Source organism: Salvelinus alpinus, chromosome 28, assembly GCF_045679555.1.
Source record: "Salvelinus alpinus chromosome 28, SLU_Salpinus.1, whole genome shotgun sequence".
NCBI classification, from domain to species: Eukaryota; Metazoa; Chordata; class Actinopteri; order Salmoniformes; family Salmonidae; genus Salvelinus; species Salvelinus alpinus.
The window spans coordinates 1,066,068-1,089,027 of record NC_092113.1 but is presented as its reverse complement, the minus strand read 5'-3'; the positions used below and the strand labels follow the sequence as shown (position 1 = coordinate 1,089,027).

The 22,960-nt window shown below is 40.4% G+C and overlaps 1 protein-coding gene and 1 pseudogene across 1 annotated transcript; both read right to left on the bottom strand.

Annotated features, from left to right (window-relative positions):
* Positions 1-391: 391 nt before the first annotated feature.
* LOC139557997 (embryonic polyadenylate-binding protein-like) lies at positions 392-4,927 on the bottom strand (annotated as a pseudogene).
* Positions 4,928-16,509: 11,582 nt separating this feature from the next.
* On the bottom strand, positions 16,510-21,517 carry LOC139556916 (14-3-3 protein beta/alpha-2-like). Its single transcript, XM_071371045.1, has 6 exons — positions 21,176-21,517; positions 19,161-19,462; positions 18,943-19,066; positions 18,596-18,759; positions 18,167-18,262; positions 16,510-17,963 (listed from the first exon to the last, which is right to left on the bottom strand). Exons 2-6 carry the CDS (start codon positions 19,452-19,454, stop codon positions 17,907-17,909), a joined length of 735 nt encoding a protein of 244 aa, XP_071227146.1. The 5' UTR covers positions 19,455-19,462; positions 21,176-21,517; the 3' UTR covers positions 16,510-17,906.
* Positions 21,518-22,960: the final 1,443 nt, after the last annotated feature.

Genomic DNA, 22,960 nt, shown 5'->3' with positions numbered 1-22,960 from the left:
GTTTCAATTGGTACCTGTACCTACCGGTTAGTTTGAATGTCTCCATCATAATATGTTGTTATTATTGGAACATTCAGAAACTATTCCCATCTCAATATGATCCCCTCTTGCCTCTAGTTTGTTTTCACCTTTCAAAGATCCCATTGGGGTATTAGGCTATTATCAACATTAACTACTTCTCCAAGGAATTACAGTTACATCACAATCCTTACCACAATTTCACACTTCATATTCTGTTGTTTTGAACTAATCATTGATCTATAACAAATGAGACGTGATAGACAGGTTTAAAGCACAAAAATCTGACTTTTTCTTTTCCTTTAAATGTTTAACACTGGTAGAATAAACATAACCCACTGCAAACAGCATGATTTTATTTTCACATATGCACTACCGTTCAAATGTTTGGGGTCACTTAGAAATGTCCTTGTTTTTGAAAGAAAAGCAAAGAATTTTGTCCATTAAAATAACAAAATTTATCAGAAATACAGTGTAGACATTGTTAATGTTATAAATTACTATTGTAGCTGGAAACGGCAGATTTTGAATGGAATATCTACATAGGCGTACAGAGGCCCATTATCAGCAACCATCACTCCTGTGTTCCAATGGCACGTTGTGTTAGCTAATCCAAGTTTAATTTTAAAAGGCTAATTGATAATTAGAAAACCCTTTTGCAATTATGTTAGCACAGATGAAAACTGTTGTGCTAATTAAAGAAGCAATAAAACTGGCCTTCTTTAGACTAGTTGAGTATCTGGAGCATCAGCATTTGTGGGTTCGCTTACAGGGTCAAAATGGCTAGAAACAAAGCACTTTCTTCTGAAACTCGTCAGTCTATTCTTGTTCTGAGAAATGAAGGCTATTCCATGTGAGAACTTGCCAAGAAACTGAAGAAATCATACAACGCTGTGTCTAACCAGAATAGATAGAGTGGGAGGCCCCTGTGCACAACTGAGGACAAGTACATTAGAGTGTCTAGTTTGAGAAACAGACACCTCACAAGTCCTCAACTAGCAGCTTCATTAAATAGTACCGGCAAAACACCAGCCTAAACGTCAATAGTGAAGAGGCGACTTCCGAGATGCTGGCCTTCTAGGCAGAGTTCCTCTGTCCAGTGTCTGTGTTCTTTTGCCCATCTTAATCTTTTTTTTTATTGGCCAGTCTGAGATATGGCTTTTTCTTTGCAACTCTACCGCGAAGGCCAGCATCCCAGAGTCGCCTCTTCCGGGCCAGTCCTAAGATAAAAGACTAAAGGTAACCGACAAAATTAGCAAGCCTGTGAGCTATCTAGTGATTACCTCCTCCCTCCAACTGTACTACGGACCTGAGGCACAGCAGACATGTAGTAGCCTGCCTGCTGGTAGGAGTCGATAACTGGGCTGGGCATGGTCCCGACGGTGCCCAGCCTCTTCATGTACTTGTTGGTGAGGATGGCATTGCTCCCCTCCTTGCACTGGGCTAGAGCCACGTACAGCGGCTTGGTGGCCATGATGGGGCCGTTCTTCTCAGTCACCGTTCATCTCGTTCACCTTTGTGATACATCATTGGATGGCTTATGAAAAAGTATGGGTATTACTACCTTGGCACTTGTGATGGTGACGTAAGGGGCAAACTCCTTCCTGAGTTTCTCATCTTCTAACCTATCATCAAAGTTCTTGACGTACAAATTGACCCACTGAAACAACACAAAACACTTCTTCCAATGAATTTACGTTAAAGACATTTTTCTTCATGACACAGGTGTGTGCATTTCCCCATAGTACCCGATAGCGGTGGATGCGTTCCTGTTTCGTCAGCTCAAACTTCCGTTTCAGCTCCCTCTGTCGCGGAATCCCCTTCTGAGTGCGGCTCGCGTACAAAACTCGACCAGGAATGAGTTCTTTCCCATTAATCTCCTCAACTGCCTAAAAGCAGCCAAAGTCAACTCAGAAAAGCCCAATTTTAAATGTCATGTTCCCAAATGTTCACATTATAATGACATCATGCTGGTTGATGAGATGACACATAAGGAAGCAACTTCAGAGTAGTAGTGGTTTCCAAGAGACCGGCCCCTTTCGTACATCATCAACCGCACACTGAGGGTCCTGCCTGGGATACCAAGAACAGACAAGAAGCCTGTTCAGACTTCTTGACTTTTTCCACATTTTGTTATGTTTCAGCCTTACTCTAAAATGGATTAAATAAAACAAAATCATCAGCAAACTACACACAATATCCAATCACGTCAAAGCGAAAACAGGTTGACGTTTTTGCAAATGTTTAAAAATAAAAACAGATACCTTATTTACATAAGTATTGCAGACCCATTGCAATGAGATTCGAAATTGAGCTCAGGTGCATCCTGTTTCCGTCGTTCATCCTTGAGATGTTGCTACAACTTGATTGGAATCCACCTGTGGTAAATTCAATTGATTGGACATGATTTGGAAAGGCACACACCTGTCTATATAAGGTCCCAGAGTTGACAGTGCATGTCAGAGCAAAAATCAAGCCATGAGGTCGAAGGAATTGTCCGTAGAGCTCAGAGACAGGATTGTGTCGAGGCACAGCTCTGGGGAAGGGTACCAAAAAAGGTTCACCTTCCAACAGGACAACGACCCTAAGCACACAGCCAAGACGACACAGGAGTGGCTTCGGGACAAGTCTCTGAATGTCCTAGACTGGCCCAGACAGAACCAGGACTTGAACCCGATCGAACATCTCTGGAGAGACCTGAAAATAGCTGTGCAGTAACGCTCCCCATCCAACCTGACAGAGCTTGAGAGGATCTGCAGAGAAGAAAGGGAGAAACTCCCGAAATACAGGTGTGGCAAGCTTGTAGTGTCATACCTAAGAAGAATCGATGCTGTAATCGCTGCCAAAGGTGCTTCAACAAAGTACTGAGTAAAGGCTCTGAATACTTATGTAAATGTGATATCATTTTTTTTTTATATATATAAATGAGCAACAATTTCAAAAAAAATGTTTTTGCTTTGTCATTACAGGGTGTAGATTGACGTGGGAAAAAACAATGTCATTATTTTTAGATTAAGGCTGTAACGTAACAAAATGTGGAAAAAGTCAATTGGTCTGAATACTTTCTGAAGACACTGTATTTCATAAGCTTTCATGCCAATTCACCCCCCACATCAGATTACAAATACAACATCAACCACCAGTTTATAGTAGTTCCCAAAGAAAGGGATATGAAGTAATGTCAAAGCTAGTCATAAGTCCTACTTTCACAATGTTCTTACCAAATGCAGAAAAGACCTCCTTGAGTTTGTCATCGCTATATTCTTCGCCAAAGTTCTTGATGTACACATTGGTGAACTTCATGGCTTTGGCACCAAACTCAGCCTGTCATTCCTTTCAGGACTTAAAAGTGGCCAACAAAACTGAACACCACACCCATCACCAGGGACAGTTGAACGATAGAAATAGAAAGAAAATGAAAATGATCTTTATAGAAAACAGAGGATGATGCAAATATACTACAGAATAAACTCATATGCTGGGATGTGGAGCAGTTTAAGTGTGGAGACTTACATTGACTCTCTCACCTTGATGAACACATGGCAAGATAAGAGACAAGTGACTGACATCAACCTTTGATTTGACAAATTCTTGACAGGCAGTTGATTATCATTCAGCATAAGCATGTTTTCAATGCTTGATTTAGAAAATACTGCAAGTCTCAACTTTGTGGCCATCAGACCAAACCTTATTTAAAGAAAAAAAAGGACAGGAACAACTGTCTACCACTTCCTTCACCTAATCGTGGCAAACTGACATTTTTCCCACAGGAAATGGGCCTTTGGGTCTGCATTGCTAGTCACTGCCTGTCTCTAGCCTGAGCAAAGAACATGAAAATAGTATCTGCAAAAACGTTTATCACGGTCTGAATATGATACAACGTTGAACAAATCAATATTCCCTCCTCCCTAACCATTACAGATTTTCTTTGCACTTTCCCCACTTACATCTCATCAAATTCCAGGTGGTTTAAAGACCAGTTGAAATAAATGTCAAAAATTAAATAGAAGTACCATATGGATAGAATAAATAGCTCTTGGTAGGAATTTGTTCACTCACACTTTCCGGTCATTCAACAGCATTCCATTCATGGTATCGATTGGCTTCCTCTTGAGTCTCAAAGTGAACAATGCTGTAGCCTTTGGAGCCATTCTCATCACACACAACCTGAAATTTAAAAGTTAATGCTGGAAATTAGGTGCAGAAAAATGATACCCTGACACTCAGACAAGAATAGAATGTCTGTCTACCTTACCTTGCAAGAGACTATTCCCGAAGGCTGAGAATGTGTCATACATGGCCTTGTTGTCAATGGACTCGTCCATGTTCGTGATAAAAATGTTTCCAGCTCCAGACTTCCGGTAGCCTTGGTAGGTCGACCCTTGAGGACCTCATAGTTCATCGTATCCAGAGCACATTCCTGCAGAAAAGAAATTACGAGTAAAGACATCCACTCAGACATCAGCTCAACACACAAATGTCCATGAATAAACTAATATATATTTAATTGGTTTAATCATTGGAATATTAATCAATTAGCAGGATTAATCTTGCCATCCAGTTGATCAAAGCAAATAGCAAAGTCTACTTCAATGTAGTTGACCTTTGGAGTGGCTCTAGAGACAAAGCTCTCATATGGTGTGAGTTACCATCAGCTTATGTCTATTTGTCCATGATTGATACGTAGTAAAAATCTGAATACAAAAATAATGTTACCATCAGTGGGCTGCTGGAAGTTGATGTAGGCTTATCCTAGGGACCTGCGAGTGATGACATCACGGCAGATGAAGATGGACATGATGGGCCCAGCAGGAGAGAACTTCTGGTAGTGTATGGCCTCTGTGACATCAGGGTGCAGGTCCCCTATGTACTGGGAGGACAACGGGTATGATTAACCACTGCTGTTCATCCTGCAAACACAGAGAGAGTGAAGATGATAGAGACTGAAAATGGCAGACAGCAGAATACAAACTAACGTTGAGTTGGAGACTATTGTTTTGCACCATTTCATTGACTGCTATCTTATGACGTTGCCAAGTCTCTTACAGATTTAGGCTAGTTTATCTGACCTGGGACTTGAGACACATGGTCTGTCTCTTGGGTGGGGGTGGAAGGGGAGGTGTCACCTGTGGCACATAACGGAATTGACGAGCTGAGGATCAGAATGGCCTATCAAGCCCAGTGTGGCAACTCTGTTCCGTCTGAACTGGTTGTGTGAGGTCTATGCTAGCACCTGCCCTCCATAAAAATGTTTGTCATGTTACACAACAATGTCTGAACCTCACAAATCACCAAAGACTACCTCATTAACCTATTTAACTCAGTGGTTGTTTCCAGTGAGTTTGGGGTGAAAGTGACATTTTTTGAAAGCTACATTCCTTGTCTTTTTGGAAGTCGAACTCATATCTTACTGCTGGCAATGTCATAAGAGTCCCCCCTCCCCAGTTTCCTCGGCTGTTTGTATCTTATACAAAAAAAATACAAATCATATATACAGTACCAGTCAAAAGTTTGGACACACCTACTCATTCAAGGGTTTTTTCTTAATGTTTTACTATTTTCTACATTGTAGAATAATAGTGAAGACATCAAAACTATTACATAACACATATGGAATCATGTAGTAACCAAAAAAGTGTTAAACAAATCTAAATGTATTTTAGATTCTTCAAAGTAGCCACCCTTTGCCTTGATAGCTTTGCACACACTTGGTATTCGCTCAACCAGCTTCATGAGGAATGCTTTTCCAACAGTCTTGAAGGAGTTCCCACATATGCTGAGCACTTGTTGGCTGTTTTTCCTTCACTCTGCGGTCCAACTCATCCCAAACAATCTCAAATGGCTTGAGGTTGGGTGATTGTGGAGGTCAGGTCATCTGTGCAGCACTCCATCAATCTCCTTCTTGGTCAAATAGCCCTTACACAGCCTGGAGATGTGTTGGGTCATTGTCCTGTTGAAAAACAAATGATAGTCCCACTAAGCGCAAACCAGATAGGGCGACGTACTGCTGCAGAATGCTGTGGTAGCCATGCTGGTTAAGCGTGCCTTGAATTCTAAATAAATCACAAACAGTGTCACCAGCAAAGCACCCCCACACCATCACACCTCCTCCTCCATGCTTCACGGTGGGAACCACACATGCGGAGATCATCCGTTCACCTACTCTGCGTCTCAAAAAGACACAGCAGATGGACCCAAAAATCTCAAATTTGGACTCATCAGACCAAAGGACAGATTTCATTTCCTGTGGCGTTCCTCATGAGAGCCAGTTTCATCATAGCGCTTGATGGTTTTTCAAATCAAATCAAAGTTTATTTGTCACGTGCGCCGAATACAACAGGTGTAGACATTACAGTGAAATGCTTACTTACAGGCTCTAACCAATAGTGCAAAAAAGGTATTAGGTGAACAATAGGTAAGTAAAGAAATAAAACAACAGTAAAAAGACAGGCTATATCCAGTAGTGTAATAAATATCATTTATTATAACACAAGCATATTTGCTAATACATTGTTATAACTAACTTCTTTCCAAACAGGGTTTCTCACAAACTCATAGCAGATACGGAGACCCACACACCCAGAGACAGATGGCTGACACAGGCCTTTTCATAAAGACTGATAAGAAAAGTGGTGCCTGGTACTGCAGATCACGAGAAACTGAGACACACACATACCCAAGGACAGAGGGCTGACGTAAACCTTTCATAAACACAGATAAGACAGGAACATCTACGCACACACAAAAACTCCTCTTCAGTCTGAACATTTTACAGAGACACACAGAAATGTCAAAATAGGAACATCTACGCACACACCTAATCTCCTGTTTTAGCTGAACATTTCTGAAGACAAAGAACTCTACTCAGAGCCAATGGGACAGTGATACTGGCCTGAAGGAGACCTCGCCCAACTCATCAGAACCAACCAGAGGACCAGAACTTCCAGACTCAACCTACTTTCTGTACTGTATAAAATGTATATGCACTCTGTTATCTGGGCTTCTTTCAGAGAGTTCCATTTGAGCTTGATGAAAGGGTCCGTGCACGCTATTTCAGATATTTTTACCTCTGAATAAATTGCTTTTAATTAAACCTAATCCACCCTGTCCAGAGTCTCTACTTCGTCTCAGTTCTCCAGTAAACTTGTTTTATCAACAGTAGCGAGGCTATAAAAGTAGAGAGGCTACATACAGACACCGGTTAGTCAGGCTGATTGAGGTAGTATGTACATGTAGATATGGTTAAAGTGACTATGCATATATGATGAACAGAAAGTAGCAGTAGCGTAAAAGAGGGGTTGGCGGGTGGTTGGTGGCCAGACACAATGCAGGTAGCCCGGTTAGCCCATGTGCGGGAGCACTGGTTGGTCAGCCCAATTGAGGTAGTATGTACATGAATGTATAGTTAAAGTGACTATGCATATATGATAAACAGAGAGTAGCAGCAGCGTAAAAGAGGGTTTGGGGGGGGGCACACAATGCAAATAGTCCGGGTAGCCATTTGTCTACCTGTTCAGTAGTGTTATGTCTTGGCTTACCCCTGCACTTGAATAAACTTTCAAAGTTATAAAAATTTTCCGGATTGACTGACCTTCATGTCTTAAAGTAATGATGGAATGTTGTTTCTCTTTGCTTATTTGAGCTGTTCTTGCCATAATATGGGCTTGGTCTTTTACCAAATAGGGCTATCTTCTGTATACCACCTCTACATTGTTACAATACAACTGATTGGCTCTAACGCATTAAGAAGGAAAGAAATGCCACATATTAACTTTTAACAAAGAACACCAGGTAATTACCTCATGAAGCTGGTTGAGAGAATGCCAAGAGTGTGAAAAGCTGTCATCAAGGCAAAGGGTGGCTACTTTGAAGAATCTCAAATATAAAGTATATTTTGATTTGTTTAACACTTTTTTGGTTACTACATGATTCCATGTGTTATTTCAGTGTGTTGATGTCTTCACTATTATTCTTTAATATAGAAAATAGTAAAAATAAAGAAAAACCCTGGAATGAGTAGGTGTGTCCAAACTATTGACTGATACTGTATATTTTTATCCATAATTTGAGAGCCCCGGTTGCCAAGATCATTTTAACATGTCAGACTTGAAAATTTGTTCATCCATTTTGGCACAGTAACCAGGTTTCCATCTAACGTAAACTCGTACATCCCCTTGGTCCGTACAATTGCCCTTATTTTAGCGCCCCAAAAACGTAATACTTCCAGATCAACTGTAATGTCAATACCATTGTAAAGCACAATTTCTCCCCTTTCCAACAGAATCAATTACATGACCTAAACGCTGCCCGTTTCTGCATAATTCAAGCATAATTCAATGAGCCCCGTCGGGTCTTTTTAAAAATGGCGGGTGGGGAAGCGAAACTAATGCGTGATAGTGAGAAGGAGAGATGTTGTGTGGGAAAATTGCTTTTTTTCACTCGATCTGTCCAACTTATCACCTTATCGCCTCTAAAATGTAAATAAAACACTATAAAGAGTTTATATAATGTGTGATTACATACCTATTTTAAGGTCTGTGTCGAATTTGAATCGGGTTTTTAGGGCGGTGCTAAAGTGATCTTAGAAGTAAACAGCGGCTTTGAGAATGATGATCGCATGCAATGATGACGCAAAAAATGACTAGGTATCCCCCCTTACTCCCGTCACTGTCCATTTCTTGTTTTTAAACTATGACAGAAGTGCTACACCTGGTAGAGAGAGATTGTAAGACAGAAATAGTTGCTTTATGCGTGCTGTACGTTACGACATGACACGTCACGATGTAACGGAGGGTCCGTTTTTTCTACTTTTCTCCAATACTATAGAGCCATTACCATGTCGATCAACGCTTAAATAGAAACCTAGTTCACACCCCCGATTTTGAAGTCAACACAGTCGCTACAGTCCCATTAGTTTTCTTTGTAGCCTCGTTTGAATGTTGCGGTTGCGCACATTTGTACGGAATGGGGTGAGTTTATGTTAACCTTTTTATGCAAGTAAAGTAATTTACATGCTGGATTTTAAAAAAAAGTGATGACAGGCCTATAAATTCCGATAAACTTTCCAAATGTCGACAAAACTAAATACGGTAGACAAGCTCATTTTGTGTCTGTAAATATAACAACCATTATATCGAAGTAAACTTGGAGTAAACCTGAGGCCCGTTTCCATTATCACTTTAAAGTCAAACCAGGTTTGGCAGGCCTTGGTGGGCTGGCTCAAATTGCATTTCCACTGCCTCCAGAAATGACAAATTATGTAATGTTGCTAAGTAGCCATTGTGTGACTGCAGTCGGCTTCTCTAATGATGCTAGCTAGCATGTTGAAGAATTTTATTCAACCTCACCATGCTGTAACTAACATTACAGCAGGGTGCCAGCCAGAGCCATATATTTAGCTTGCTGACGTTAGCTATCTAGCTAAACGGTTAGCGTCTTCACTAGCATTACAAGCTAGCTATCTTAATTCCTACCTTGCTTGCCATGGAGTTGATTATCAGCTAGCAAGCTAACCAAGCAAACCAGACGACAGGTTTGATATGATGTACCTAGCTAGCTTTCAATATGACCTGGACAGCTAAAATTCCTGCTAGCTAATGTTAGGTAGCTAGCATTTGAGGGCTGACTGTTCTCACAAAAACATTTGTGTAGTGCAAAAATGAACCAACAGCTATGGTGGTAATTTGTGTAATGTGGGATTACCGCAGTACTGCTTGTCCATGTGCTAGCTAACAGCAACAAGCCCAGACGTGCTAGCTAATGTTGTGTCAGCATCCAGCAGTGATCAACATAGTGGTTGCATAGTAACAGCATCTTTTATTTTTTATTTAACTAGGCAAAAGGCCTCCTGTGGGGACAGGGGCTGGGATTAAAAATAAAAACATATTAAATAAAATATAGGACAAAACAGACATCACGACAAGAGACAACACTACATAAAGAGAGACCTAAGACAACAACATAGCGTTTGGTAGCAACATGACAACAACATGGTAGCAACACAACATGGCAGCAGCACAACATGGTTGCAGCACAAAACAGGGTACAAAACATTATTGGGCACAGACAACAGCACAAGTGGCAAGGAGGTAGAGACAACAATACATCACGCAAAGCAGCAACAGCATTGGTGGAAAATCTGATGGCCGAATGGTAAAGCACATCTAGCCGCTCGAGAGCACCCTTACCTGCCGGTCTATAAATTATGTCTCCATAATCTAGCATGGGTAGGATGGTCATCTGAATCAGGGATAGTTTGGCATCTGGGGTGAAAGAGGAGCGATTACGATAGAGGAAACCAAGTCTAGATTTAACTTTAGCCTGCAGCTTTGTAATGTGCTGAGAGGAGTGTACCGTCTAGCTATACTCCCAAGTACTTGTATGAGGTGACTGACTACCTCAAGCCCTAAACCCTCAGAAGAAGTAAACACATCTGTGGGGAGAGGGGCATTCTTTTTACCAAACCACATTACCTTTATTTTGGAGGTGTTCAAAACAAGGTTAACGGCAGAGAAAGCTTGTTGGACACTAGGAAAGCTTTGTTGTAGAGAGTTTAACACAAAATCCGGAGAGGGGCCAACTGAGTATAACACTGTATCATCTGCATATAAATAGATGAGAGCTTCCTACTCCCTGAGCTATGTTGTTGATGTAAATTGAGAAGAGCGTGGGGCCTAGGATTGAGCCTTGGGGTACACCCTTGGTGACAGGCAGTGGCTGAGACAGCAGATGTTCTGACTTTATACACTGCACTCTTTCAGAGGGTTAGTTAGCAATCCAGGCCATAGACCCTTCAGAGACACCAATACTCCTTAGCCAGCCCACAAGTATGGGATGGTCTACCGTATCAAAAGCTTTGGCCAAGTCAATAAAAAGAGCAGGACAACATTGCTTAGAATCAAGGGCAATGGTAACACATCCATAACCTGAGCGGAAACTAGATTACATACCAGAGAGAAAACTAGACATCAAGAAAGCCAGTCAGTTGATTATTTACAACTTTTTCCAACACGTTTGATAAACAGGGCAAAATAGAAATAGATAACTAGCTATCTATGTACGTAGCTAAATAGCTAGCTAGTAAGCCATGTAGCTAAGCAAACAAATTGTATTTCAAACAAATGACCGGACCGTTTGAATGCTACCTGCTAGAAATCTGCAATCTGTTTCAACGACGAACTAGTAAGCAATACCGATTTGCTAGTTAGCTACAGTAGTTAATTTAACTCACTGCGTACCAAGCATCGATGATCATGTCACCAGAATAAGATTTTAGATTTGTATACGAAAGGAGCATCAAGCAAATCACCTTGCACTTTCAGCACCCTGGGAAGTTCATAATTTATTAGCCCTTATTAATCTGTAGCCTAATAAACAGCACGCTTTCCTGAAGAGTTGTAGTGGGAGGACCACACAACATGCCATAGCGTGACTCCAAAGCCTTGTCTCCATTGGCATTTAAAATTAGGGCCAAGTTTTGAGCTGGCTCAAATGGAATTCTGAAATTCGAGCTGGGTTGATGGAAACCCGGACCAGTGCAGCCCAGTTTCACAACTGGTGCCAAAGGTGACGCTCCCTCTTTTTCCCCTGCCGCGCTACAAAGTTTCTCCCTGCAGGCGGTCACTGAGTCCAAGGTGCTAAAGAAGCTCCTTAAACTTGACCCCAAAAAACCATCTGGGTCAGATGGTTTAGACCGTTTCTTCTTTAAGGTTGCTGTCCCTGTCATCGCCAAGCCTATCCCTGACCTTTTTAACCTGTCTTCTCTCTGGGGAGATTCCCATTGCTTGGAAGGCAGCCACGGTTAGTCCTTTATTTATTAAAGGGGGAGATCAAGCTGATCCTAACTGTTATAAGCCTAACGTTAGGCTAATGTCAGCTAGCTAGGTACGGTTACTAGCCAAGTTGGCGGACTCGTGATTGCCAATCAATTCCAGCATCACTAATGAAATCAAAATAAATTCCAGAAAATAGCATTTATAAATCTATATTATTGGAGAATGACTGACCTTATTCAAATGCCCAAGGTGGAAACAGAGCTCAGTCAGATTACTTAATTTACAAAGTGCTGGCCTATAAAAAAAAACATGTTTTTGTCATTAAACTACAGTATGGAACGCCGTTTGGGTCTTTGCGTGTCAAAAAAGATATGTCAAATAACACCACTTGACGCTTCAAATAAGCTTTTAATTTGACACGTCAAATAACACAATTCTATTGTAGAATGTTGTGTGTGCTGAATTTACACGTGCAAGCCAAGCGCCACCATTACTATCAGTAGCACTGTCAAAGCTGTACTAAAAAATTATTCAAACAAGCACCCACCGTCCACGAACGAAGCTAGCTGGCTGCTTATCATTTTAGCTATGGGCAACAGGATTAAGTAGATGGCTAGCTAGTTATTTTCATGAACTTAAATTCAGTTTCAATAGGCGAACAACAAGTGGCTACCTAGCTAATACTTACAACGATTCATACATCATTGCTAAGAATATTGAAAGTGACTGCAGTTTCAGGCTGGTTGCATTGACGCTAGCTAGGTAACGTTACCAAGCTAAAGCTAGCTAGCTACTCCAGATGTTGCTAATGTAAGAAATTGTATAAGATACTGGTAACTTGTTTTAACCACTTCTCAACATAAGCTATAACTTGACACAACATCCACCCATCCCCCACTATACCCCCACTTTTGTACCTTGTTAAGTAACCACAGACCCACATACTCAACCCTCCCCCATGAATAGGACTCTGTTAAAACAGAGGCATATGCATTATGCTCAAGGATGAGACTATAAGACAATGAACTGTGGGAAGGGCCAATGGAAACGTCGACATCAGGCCGAACAGGACTACCCACGACCCAGATCGACCAATCGGAAGGCCAGACTTCAAGATCAACCTACTTTGCTAGTTGTCTATATAATCTGTATGTACTGTGTAGAGCGGCCTCTTCTCCGACGATTCCATAAGAATTAGACAGAAAGGGGCCGTGCACGTTTTTGCCTGATATCTTTACACTTAAATAAAACGGCCTTATTATAAAATTATCCACCTCGTCCTATTGTCTCTACTTGATCTCCTGTCTCCTGTAAACGTTTTATCAACAAACATAACACTAATAACATCTGTATCAAATATATTTCCTTTTTTTATCCTGATCTTATTCCAAATGCTCACACATACGTTTTCCCATTTGGTGGAACAAATAAGGCATTTTTACCAACTCGGTATTGTAAACACATCGTTCGCCTGTGTTGTTCGCAGACTTTTTTTGTACAGCTTTGACAGTGCTACTAATAGTAGTGGCAGCACTTGGCTTGCAAGTGCAAATTCAGCACACACAACATTCTATAATAGAAGTGTGTTATTTGACGTATCAAATTAAAAGCTTATTGACTCCTCAAATAGTGTTCTTTGACGTGTATCTTTTTTGACACTCAAAGACCCCAACGGCGTTCCCTTGTGAATCACCAACCTTGTCACTCCGTGACCATGAATATTGTAATGACCTGACTAGATCACAAAGGAACAATTGTCCAGACAGAGGGTTGAGTTACTGAATTGACGGTTTATTAACCCAACTTTACACAGGCTACTGTTTGGCCGTAGCCCACGCCAAATAAACAAAATATACCCCACAAGCCAACCGCGACCTTCTCTTGTGAAGCCCAAACGTAAGAGAGAGAACAATGGCTAAACCTGGTATTAACTTCCAATGCTCCATACCCCTGCCAAAATCCCCTCCACACCACTCCGCCAAACACCAGGATGCCCGGCATCAGAACATTCCAGGCATCCCCGTGATTGGCAGATAGCAGGTTGATTGGCATGTCGGACCAAGCGAAAAGTGGTAAGTACAACACTAATAGCCTACCACATAACACACTGCTGTCTGTGCGGTTCGCTACAATATTATAAACTATGTCGACGCGGCCAGACTAAATGTTCTGCGTGAAAAAGTAGTCCACGTACATTGAAAAGCTACATTCTGGGATTCGAAAAAATAGAAAACTGGGTCCCCGACACTTGTTTTTGCAAACAGTTAAAGGATAAGGAAATGTACAATGGAACATTGTTAATCATATGCACTTAGTAAAAGTCCAACATTTGTTAAAACAAATGAGTGACAGGTGTATACATCACTGCAGCCTCGTCTCATATACTAGACGTAGCGTAAATGTAAATTCGTTATACTAAATTAGAATATGTTATGTTTGGTACTGTATGGTTACATAAGACAGATGGTTACTTTAGGCAAAAAACAAAAGTAGGGTGGATGGGTGGGTGTATAAAAGGTTGAGCGTTTGAATCTCATAATTTTAGCTAATTAGCAACTTTTCAACTACACTGAACAAAAATATAAGGCCACAATAAAAGGCCACTCTAAAATGTGGTTTTGTCACACAACACAATGCCACAGATGTCTCAAGTTTTGAGGGAGCATGCAATTGGCATGCTGACTGCAGAAATGTCCACCAGAGCTATTGACAGAAAATGTGTACATTTTTATACCATAAGCCACCTCCAACGTCGCTTTAGAGAACTTGGCAGTATGTCCAACTGGCCTCACAACCGCAGACCACGTGTATTGTGTTGTGTGGGCGAGCGGTTTGCTGAAGTAAACGTTATGAATTTGGTGTCCCATGGTGGCAGTGGGGTTATGGTATGAGCAGGCATAAGCTACAGACAATGAACATAATTGCATTTTATCAATGTCAATTTCAATGCATAGAGAAACCGTGACGAGATCCTGAGGTCCATTGTCATGCCATTCATCTGACGCCATCACCTCATGTTTCAGCATGATAATGCGTGGCCGGCCCCATGTCGCAAGGATCTATGCACAATTCCTGGAAGCTGAAAATGTCCCAATTCTTCCATTCCCTGCATACTCACCAGACATTTCACCCATTGAGCATGTTTGGGATGCTCTGGATTGATGTGTACTACAGCGTATTCCAGTTCCCGCCAATATCCAGCAACTTTGCGGAGCCATTGAAGAAGAGTGGGACAACATTCCACAGGCCACAATTATAACAGCCTCATCAACTCTATGCGAAAGAGATTTGTAGTGCTGCATGGGGCAATTGGTGGTCACACCAGATACTGACTGGTTTTCTGATCCATGCCCCTACCTATTTTTTTAAAGGTATCTGACCAACAGATTCATACAGTATCTGTATTCCCAGTCATGTGAAATCCATAGATTAGAGCCTAATTTATTTATTTAAATTGACTGATTTGAACTGTAACTTAGTAAAATATTTGAAATTGTTGCAAGTAGGTACTTTGCAACTACTTATATTTTCTAACTCTAACCCTTTATCTAACCCTTGCCCTTATTAATGTAACTCCTAAACTTAACCCTAGCCTAGCTAATGTTAGCCAGCTTGCTAGAATTCATAACATATCATACGAAATGGGAGATGGACATCCACAAAATTAATACATGCCATATGAAATATAGTCTATTTACTATGTTATCTCGGATTTACATACAGAATAATACGAAATGCTCAGAGACCAGGTTGATAATTGGCAAAAACCAATGATTGTACAATTGTACAGTAATGTACTTTGTAAATACTGTTGAAAAATAAAGATGAAGACATTCTGCCTTTAAAAAAAAATCTTAAACACAACCTTATTTCACTTGGACTTTGACAGTTTACAAATTATTACCTAAGTGAAACTGGGATGTTTTTTGGAAGACAAACATTTTATCTATAACCTGTTTTCCCAATTTCATTAATAGCTACTTTTAGCTATTCTAACTTTTGACAACCATGTGCACACTGTGCAAATAGACTGTCTCAAGCTAGGTTTCCATCCAATTGGCCACAGATTTTCATAACAATATTATAAAAAAAACATAAATACAATGTGCATTTTCCCATCAAATTGACGTGCGTGATGACGTAGTACACAATAACGTAGTACACATAAAAACGACTTTGCTGTTAAATTCCCATGTACCAAATAATGACTAAGTTAAATGGGTTTCCATCGAATGATTAACTTTACTGATGATTTTGTCACAAAACATTTTCAGCTATATTGTGTTCTTGGCAAGTGTGCTCTAAACAACAGCTCGCAGATACAGTGCAAGTAGGATAGCCTATACTACATGAAATTTGCATTTGTCAAAAGGCAGCCAAGCATCAACCATATCTTTCCCGAGTCAGTGGGAGTACCACACAGCATATCGTGAGACTGCAAGTTTACTTCGATATAATGCTTATGTCGATATGTATAAAAGCATTTCTCGTATAATATATTTTACCAACACAAAAAGAGCCCTCCTTGTCTAGCATATTTTGTTTTGTCGAAATTTGGAAAGTTTACCAACAAATCAGCTGTTTCCATCAGGCCCGTCATTAAAACCAATTCTCCAACATGTACTTTAAATCGCATGAAAAGGTTTGATAAAAACCTGGTTATAGGAGCACATTTTTGGCCAGAAAGAATACTGGTCAGTAAAAACAAAGCAAGATAGCCTGTTCCACATTTTATTTATTCAGATAAAGATGAGAATTGACTCTAAGAAAGCAGACTGGCCGCTATATGTAGATGGGTTTCTTACTCTATGTGGGATGTAATGGTGGTGTTGATATTGTGAATTTGTGACACCGCTTCTTACTTGGGTTGTGGTATGGGTTGGGTCTCCAATGTGCTGCTTCACAATAAATTGTACAGCAATGGCTTCAGAGGCTTATGTTCAAAGCAGTGGAGTTTAGGGGCATGAGAGCAAATTATGACATCATACCTTACAAACCATAGAACAAACATAACAAATATGTTGAGATTCTAAGAGAGAACAGAAGACGGTCTAAGCTTAATTTCAACTTCTTGGCAGTCAAACAAGCAACATAAACCGTCTTCCATTTTGAAGTGTCTCATAGAAAACCAGGCAGATTCATTGGAGAAAACAACCGCTTTAAGAGGAATATTTTTGCAAGCAGGGTTGATACAGTGTGATAAGACATTTTCGAAAAAAGGTTCAGTTACTTTAGGTTTTACAGAAAGATAGTCAATCTTGCAAAATACATGGAACAACATTTAAGCACATACAATTTTCATTGTATTGAGTTCAAGCAGCGCTTGATCTTGAACAGTGAGTTATACCATTAGGACAATAATCCACTTTGTTCAAAAAGAGTTCTGCCTTTCATAAAGCCTAATACAATTCTGGTGGAATGTCTTATAATGGAGGAAATCTAACATGGCGAAGGGGTCTCTTAATCAAACCTTGAAATTGTGAAAGTGATTATAGAGCAAAACACCCAGATGCCAGTGTCACAATACAGCCTGCCTCCTTTCTGTATGAGCCCACAGCAGAATTGCACTGTTAGTTAAATACAGGATTGTACTGTGTCTGAATTTCAAAAGCAAGCAATAGTGACGTGGGGAAGAAAATATAACACTTAGCATCACAGTGTTGGTGAAAATGAACTGCCAGTTTAATAACCACATGTTAAACCTGCAATACCATGACAAATCACACAAAAAAAATGACCGTAACAAAAGTGATGAAAAATGCACAACCAGCTAGGTGGGACAAAGGAATTAAGGACGATTAGAATTAACAACCCCCGCCCCCAACACAGTCAGTCATTCACACACCCAATTTAGCACACACATACACACACAAAAAATAACAGCAACATGGACTCGCTACTCAATACAACCACATTATTTTCACAAACAAAATGACAACCTGCTAACAACTGGACATTACCCTGTCGCCTCAGTGACCTGAGAGGGATAAACTAGTTGGTCAGGAACAATTCCGGCTGCTTGTCATACAGAGGGGGAGGGGTTGATGGAGTGGAGGGGGATGTTTATAAGCTGTTTGTGTTTAAGAGTGTAGGTAGATTAACAGTGCAATTCCATTAGTTTTCCCCTTCTCCGGTCTCTCCCTCATCTCCCTGGTTTTCCGATGTCCACAGCTGCAAAAAAAATTAAATCATGTTTGTTACATTATACTCCCCAAACTGAATTTGGTATCTTCTACACCATGCCATATAAATGAACAAAACATGCATGTAACTGGAAGCATCAATGGGTCGACTTGAAGAAATTACAATAAGAAGAATTGGTGTCAAGCCATTTAATAATTATACAAAAAAGAAAAGAAAAAGAAAATACTTACAGTCAGGTTGTCCCTTAGTAGTTGCATGATCAAGGTGCTGTCTTTGTAGGAATCCTCATTTAAGGTGTCGAGTTCAGCGATGGCTTCATCAAATGCCTGTAAAGAGGAAATTACACTAAGAATAGAATGCTAAATTGCCACCAGTTATTCCAGTACACAGCTATCCCTTTGCTATACAAATGCATTAAGTTATTGTCACGCCAGTCATTTGTTAAAATAGTGGTATGCTGAAATAACTGCAGGATGGGTACATTTTTAGATCCAATTTCATGTTTGCAAACTGAGCCAAAGTGCCTTCTTACAAATGCAGAAACTGGCAAGATAAGACATGTCACAATGGCTCTGCATTCTTTGAGTGAAGCACTTTTTGATTGTCTTGGGGGTGAAAGCTGAGGCGGCATGATTTGGCACTTGAAGTCGCTCTCTCACCGTCTTGGCCAAGGTGCAGGCCTTCTCAGGGTTGTTGAGGATTTCATAGTAAAATACAGAGAAGTTGAGGGCCAGGCCGAGCCTGATGGGGTGTGTTGGCTGCATCTCCTTCTTGCTGATGTCGAAAGCATCCTGGTATGCCTGCTGGGAATTATCCACGGTGGCTTTAAAGGCAACAAGAAGGGAGAGGATGAATTTGAGCACTTAGTGTGTAGCAGTACAATTCATCACATCTTTAGGGAATATTTTAACATATTCCTCTATCCACACATCTGATCCATTAGCAGTGATTTGATGTGATTTGGTGTATTTCATATAACTAAATAAACTCTGTCTTGTTTACTTACTCTTTTTTGCGTCGCCAGCTGCTACCTCAGACAGGTATCTATAATAATCGCCTTTCATTTTCAGGTAGAACACCTTGCTCTCAGCTGCAGTTGCATTGGCAATCAGGTACTTGTCAAGAAGTCCCTGTAAGAGAAGACAAAAATGATTGAAATCAGCATACCTACCCAGAGAGAAATTTTAAGTTATAATTCAGAGGGTGGACCACAAAAGTTCTTACCAGCACATCGTTGCAGATGTCCTGCAGCTCGGTTTCAATCTTCTCCCGGTACTCCTTGGCCATGGCTTGCTTCTTCTCGTTGCCCTCTGTCTTTTGCTCGATGCTGGAGATGACCCGCCAGGATGAGCGGCGTGCCCCCACAACGTTCTTGTAGGCCACTGACAGCAGGTTGCGCTCCTCATTGGAGAGCTCCCCACCCTGCTCCGTCACAGACTTCATGGCCCCAGCCATATCGTCATAGCGCTCAGCCTGCTCAGCGAGCTTGGCCTTTTGTACCAGGTCGTTCTTGTCCATTTTTCAGTCTGTGAGAAGAAAAGAGAGCAGAATGTTAGGAGTGTATCGAAATAGTCTGGTGGGCCTTTTTCTCATATCTGTGCAGATGAAGGAAAGGACTATTGATATTAGATATACCTATAGCACCCTACATATGACTAGTCAATTACAGCATTTATTTAAACTGCTGAGAGGTGACAGGGCAGTAGGTTAATCTAACTGATTAATGTTCATGTTCCTTCTTTTGGTTTTTAGATAGATTGGTTAGATTACGCCATTCTTATGAATTAATGTCTAGGGGACTCTGATATTGCCTACTTTCATATTACCAGGACTAAGGCCATTTGAAATATAGCTAAATCATTTACTTCTGCGATTTGCGCCATGATTATGCAATTTTCTATGAATTTGAATGATTGCAATTGAATGTTAGCTAAAACAGGTAGCTATGTAGAACTACACTTAGCCTTAATGTTTTACTGGTGCATGGCCGCCATTGTACGAGTTCCATACAACTAGGCATTAGTGTTCATGTCCTGTGTTTTTGCACGCAAGCTTGTACTAGATAGTAGTTGCAGTAATGCGTTGTGGGGCCGTAGGGCGGCACCACCTACTACATAACTTGTAAGACTACATGCATAAAATTGCTAACCAGGGATATATATTAATGGGTTGTTAATTTAATCAATTTAGCAAGCTACCTTTACATATCGTTGAGTTATCTAGAAGCTAGTTAACTTTACTGCTATCCAACTCTGACAGAACAATCAATCGACATTAATAACCTTTCGATGTGTCTTCACCCGCCCCTAGCTAGCTACCCCGTTTGAAATCAATAAATATAGTAGCTCATTTCAATAAATAAATATATAGAAAGGTTAATGTCGATTGGTATATATATATATAAGCTACCTAAGCTCTTTATGTTATGGGGCATATGTTATGTATATTGTTTTGCCATCTAACGTTAACGTGTTGGTTATTACTAGCTAACGTTAGCCAATTTAATGCGATATTAAAACGGTGGTTGAATGGCGGGGCATTTGCTAGCTAGTTAACGTTGCGGAAAGAGGCTTGATGTAACTAACTTTAACTCGCAAACGGTAACGTTGGTTACTATCCTTGTCAAACGATATAATTTAAAGTAGTTAACTAGCTGGCTTAGACATATGTGTTCTTATTGAATCGAAACAATTATCCGGCTAACGTTGCGGGTCAGCTTGTGACATTACATTAGCCGCAAAGGCCTGTGTTCTGCCTGTTAGAAGCTAGCTATAGATGCTAGTCGACAGCTAGCTGTAGCACACCACCTCAGAATAGTGGAGGGTCGGTCAAATGGCTAGGAGTAGCTAGCTATCTGTAAAATACGATGTTTGCGGTTATCGACTTTTCGAATGTGCATTTCAGTAGGAATAAGTCAATGGTTATTTTCTACTACGATTTAGTTAATGTTACCCGTTTTATCAGTTAGCTGATAAGTTAGCTAACCATTTTCAATTCACGTACATGGCCTAGCTAGCTAGTTTGGCATGAGCTCAGTTAGTTTACTAGCCACCTAGAAAACAAGTCCTTGTTCAGCACACTTCACCGAGGAGCGTTGTATAATTTAAGTTAGCGAGCTAGCATGATGGCTAACGAATATAATTACACCGAAACGGATATACTGTGTAATATTGAACACACGAAATAAAAACATAAGACATAAATGAACTTTTCTCGGGTCCCCGAGTATGCAAACTCACAATTTTTACGGCTCTAATTCCTGCTTTTTCTCTGGACGATGCAGCCTCCGTCCTCCGTCTCTCTCCTCGAATCGTTCAGGGCAGTACCACTTCCGCTACATTGACACTTCTGTTTCCTTTAGCTAGCTAAAGTTAGCTTCATGTCAACAAAATACTTCACGCTATAACAGACATGACATCGATTGGGTTTAATCATTTATATTCAGCTACCTACTATGTTTTATTGTCAAAACACTCAATGCGAGACATTCAAATCCTTATTTAAACCAGGACAATGCAGTGTGTTTTGGGTAGTAAGAGGAACAGCTATACACATACAGTATCTTCAAATTAGCACTGATTGCAATGCATGTTGGATGCACCTGAACATATTAAGCAATTATATTTCAATATTACTAATATAGTTGGGGGACAATTCTCATCACAGCGTTGAAATATTGTTGAAGATAGCGTGAAAAACAAATGCACTTGGGCAGTGTTTTAAGATATGCAAAGTTCAGGTGTGTACTTGCAGTATAGATGGGCTTTGCTTTCAAAATCCTAGCTACTGGAATACTTTTTCTCTACTCAATGCAACGTGCAGTTGACGATCAGGACATTTTACAGTGAGTATGTTGAGCCAGTAGGAAGATGAGCAGAGAGAGTAGTGTTCTGTATCTTACAATGACTTCCTTTCAAACAATACAGTTGACTCATACATATGTACATTGCATTAATGCAGTGCTGTTCATCCAGTTTTTTGTTTTGTGCATGCATTCACATGCCCCAAGTCATTGCATGTTTCAGGGGCCCATAATTCCCAACTTCCATTCATATACATTATGAAGAAAGTAATTAATCACCCTTCCCCTTCCTTACCCCCAAAAAACACACATCTAGTCATTGAAAATGCATTGGATTTATTACACATTAAGTGGGTCGTTCCACGAAATGGGTTCCTTTTCCGTCCCTTTGATATTTTAAGTAGAAATTGTGCACCAATATTGCATTTTAAAAGCCTGTTATATTATATGAAGTGCTCTGTAATTTAGACAACATGGAGAATTCAACAAATCTCATTTTTAATATGAATAAAGACTTGAAGTGCCAAAATTCAGCATTTTGATATGTCGCTCCATCAACTTTGTGTCACCTCTTAACCCCAAAATGTCTCCAAGTGTCACACCTACTCCCTCTCCAATGCTAGCTGTCAGCGGTGTACTAACCACCGGTCTTGGCACCATCATTACGCACACCTGCTCCCCATCATTACACACACCTGGACCTCATTATCACCTTGATTACTCTCCCTTTATTTAGCCCTCAGTACCTCAGTCAGTATTGGTTTTGTACTTTATTTTAAAGTTCAACCCTGTTACATGAACGGAATGCTTGCTTTAATGTGGTGAAATGGTTCATTTTTAAATGATTTTTTTTAAAGAAACATTGGACATCTAATAGTGAAATGCTTTTTGCTACACCTGCAGTAACATCTGGTAAATATGTGTATGTGACCAATAAAATTTGATTTTTTTTAATAGTAAAATCATAGTGTAAAGGCAGGGGAGCTGGTTCTGTATTTGGCCATTTTCTGGTGTTTTGTGGAGGAAAACTGAGCAGGTCAAGCATAACATGTCAACCCTGTTACCCATAGATAGGCTAGAACTGTTTTAACAATTTCATTTTTTGTGAAGCTTGCATTTAATTGCCACTCCCGGTTGCACACAAGCTTTCTGTCACAGGGGGATTTATGGCTGATTTAAGATGAAATTGTCAACCCTGTTACTTTATTTGACACTTAATAGG

Coding starts and splice junctions, on each gene's coding strand:
- LOC139556916 (XM_071371045.1), bottom strand. CDS start 19,454: ATGGACAAGAACGACCTGGTACAAAAGGCCAAGCTCGCTGAGCAGGCT. Junction 19,067..19,160: donor ACATCTGCAACGATGTGCTG/GTAAGAACTTTT, acceptor CTTCTCTTACAG/GGACTTCTTGACAAGTACCT. Junction 17,964..18,166: donor TACTAAGGGACAACCTGACT/GTAAGTATTTTC, acceptor TTTTTTTTGCAG/CTGTGGACATCGGAAAACCA.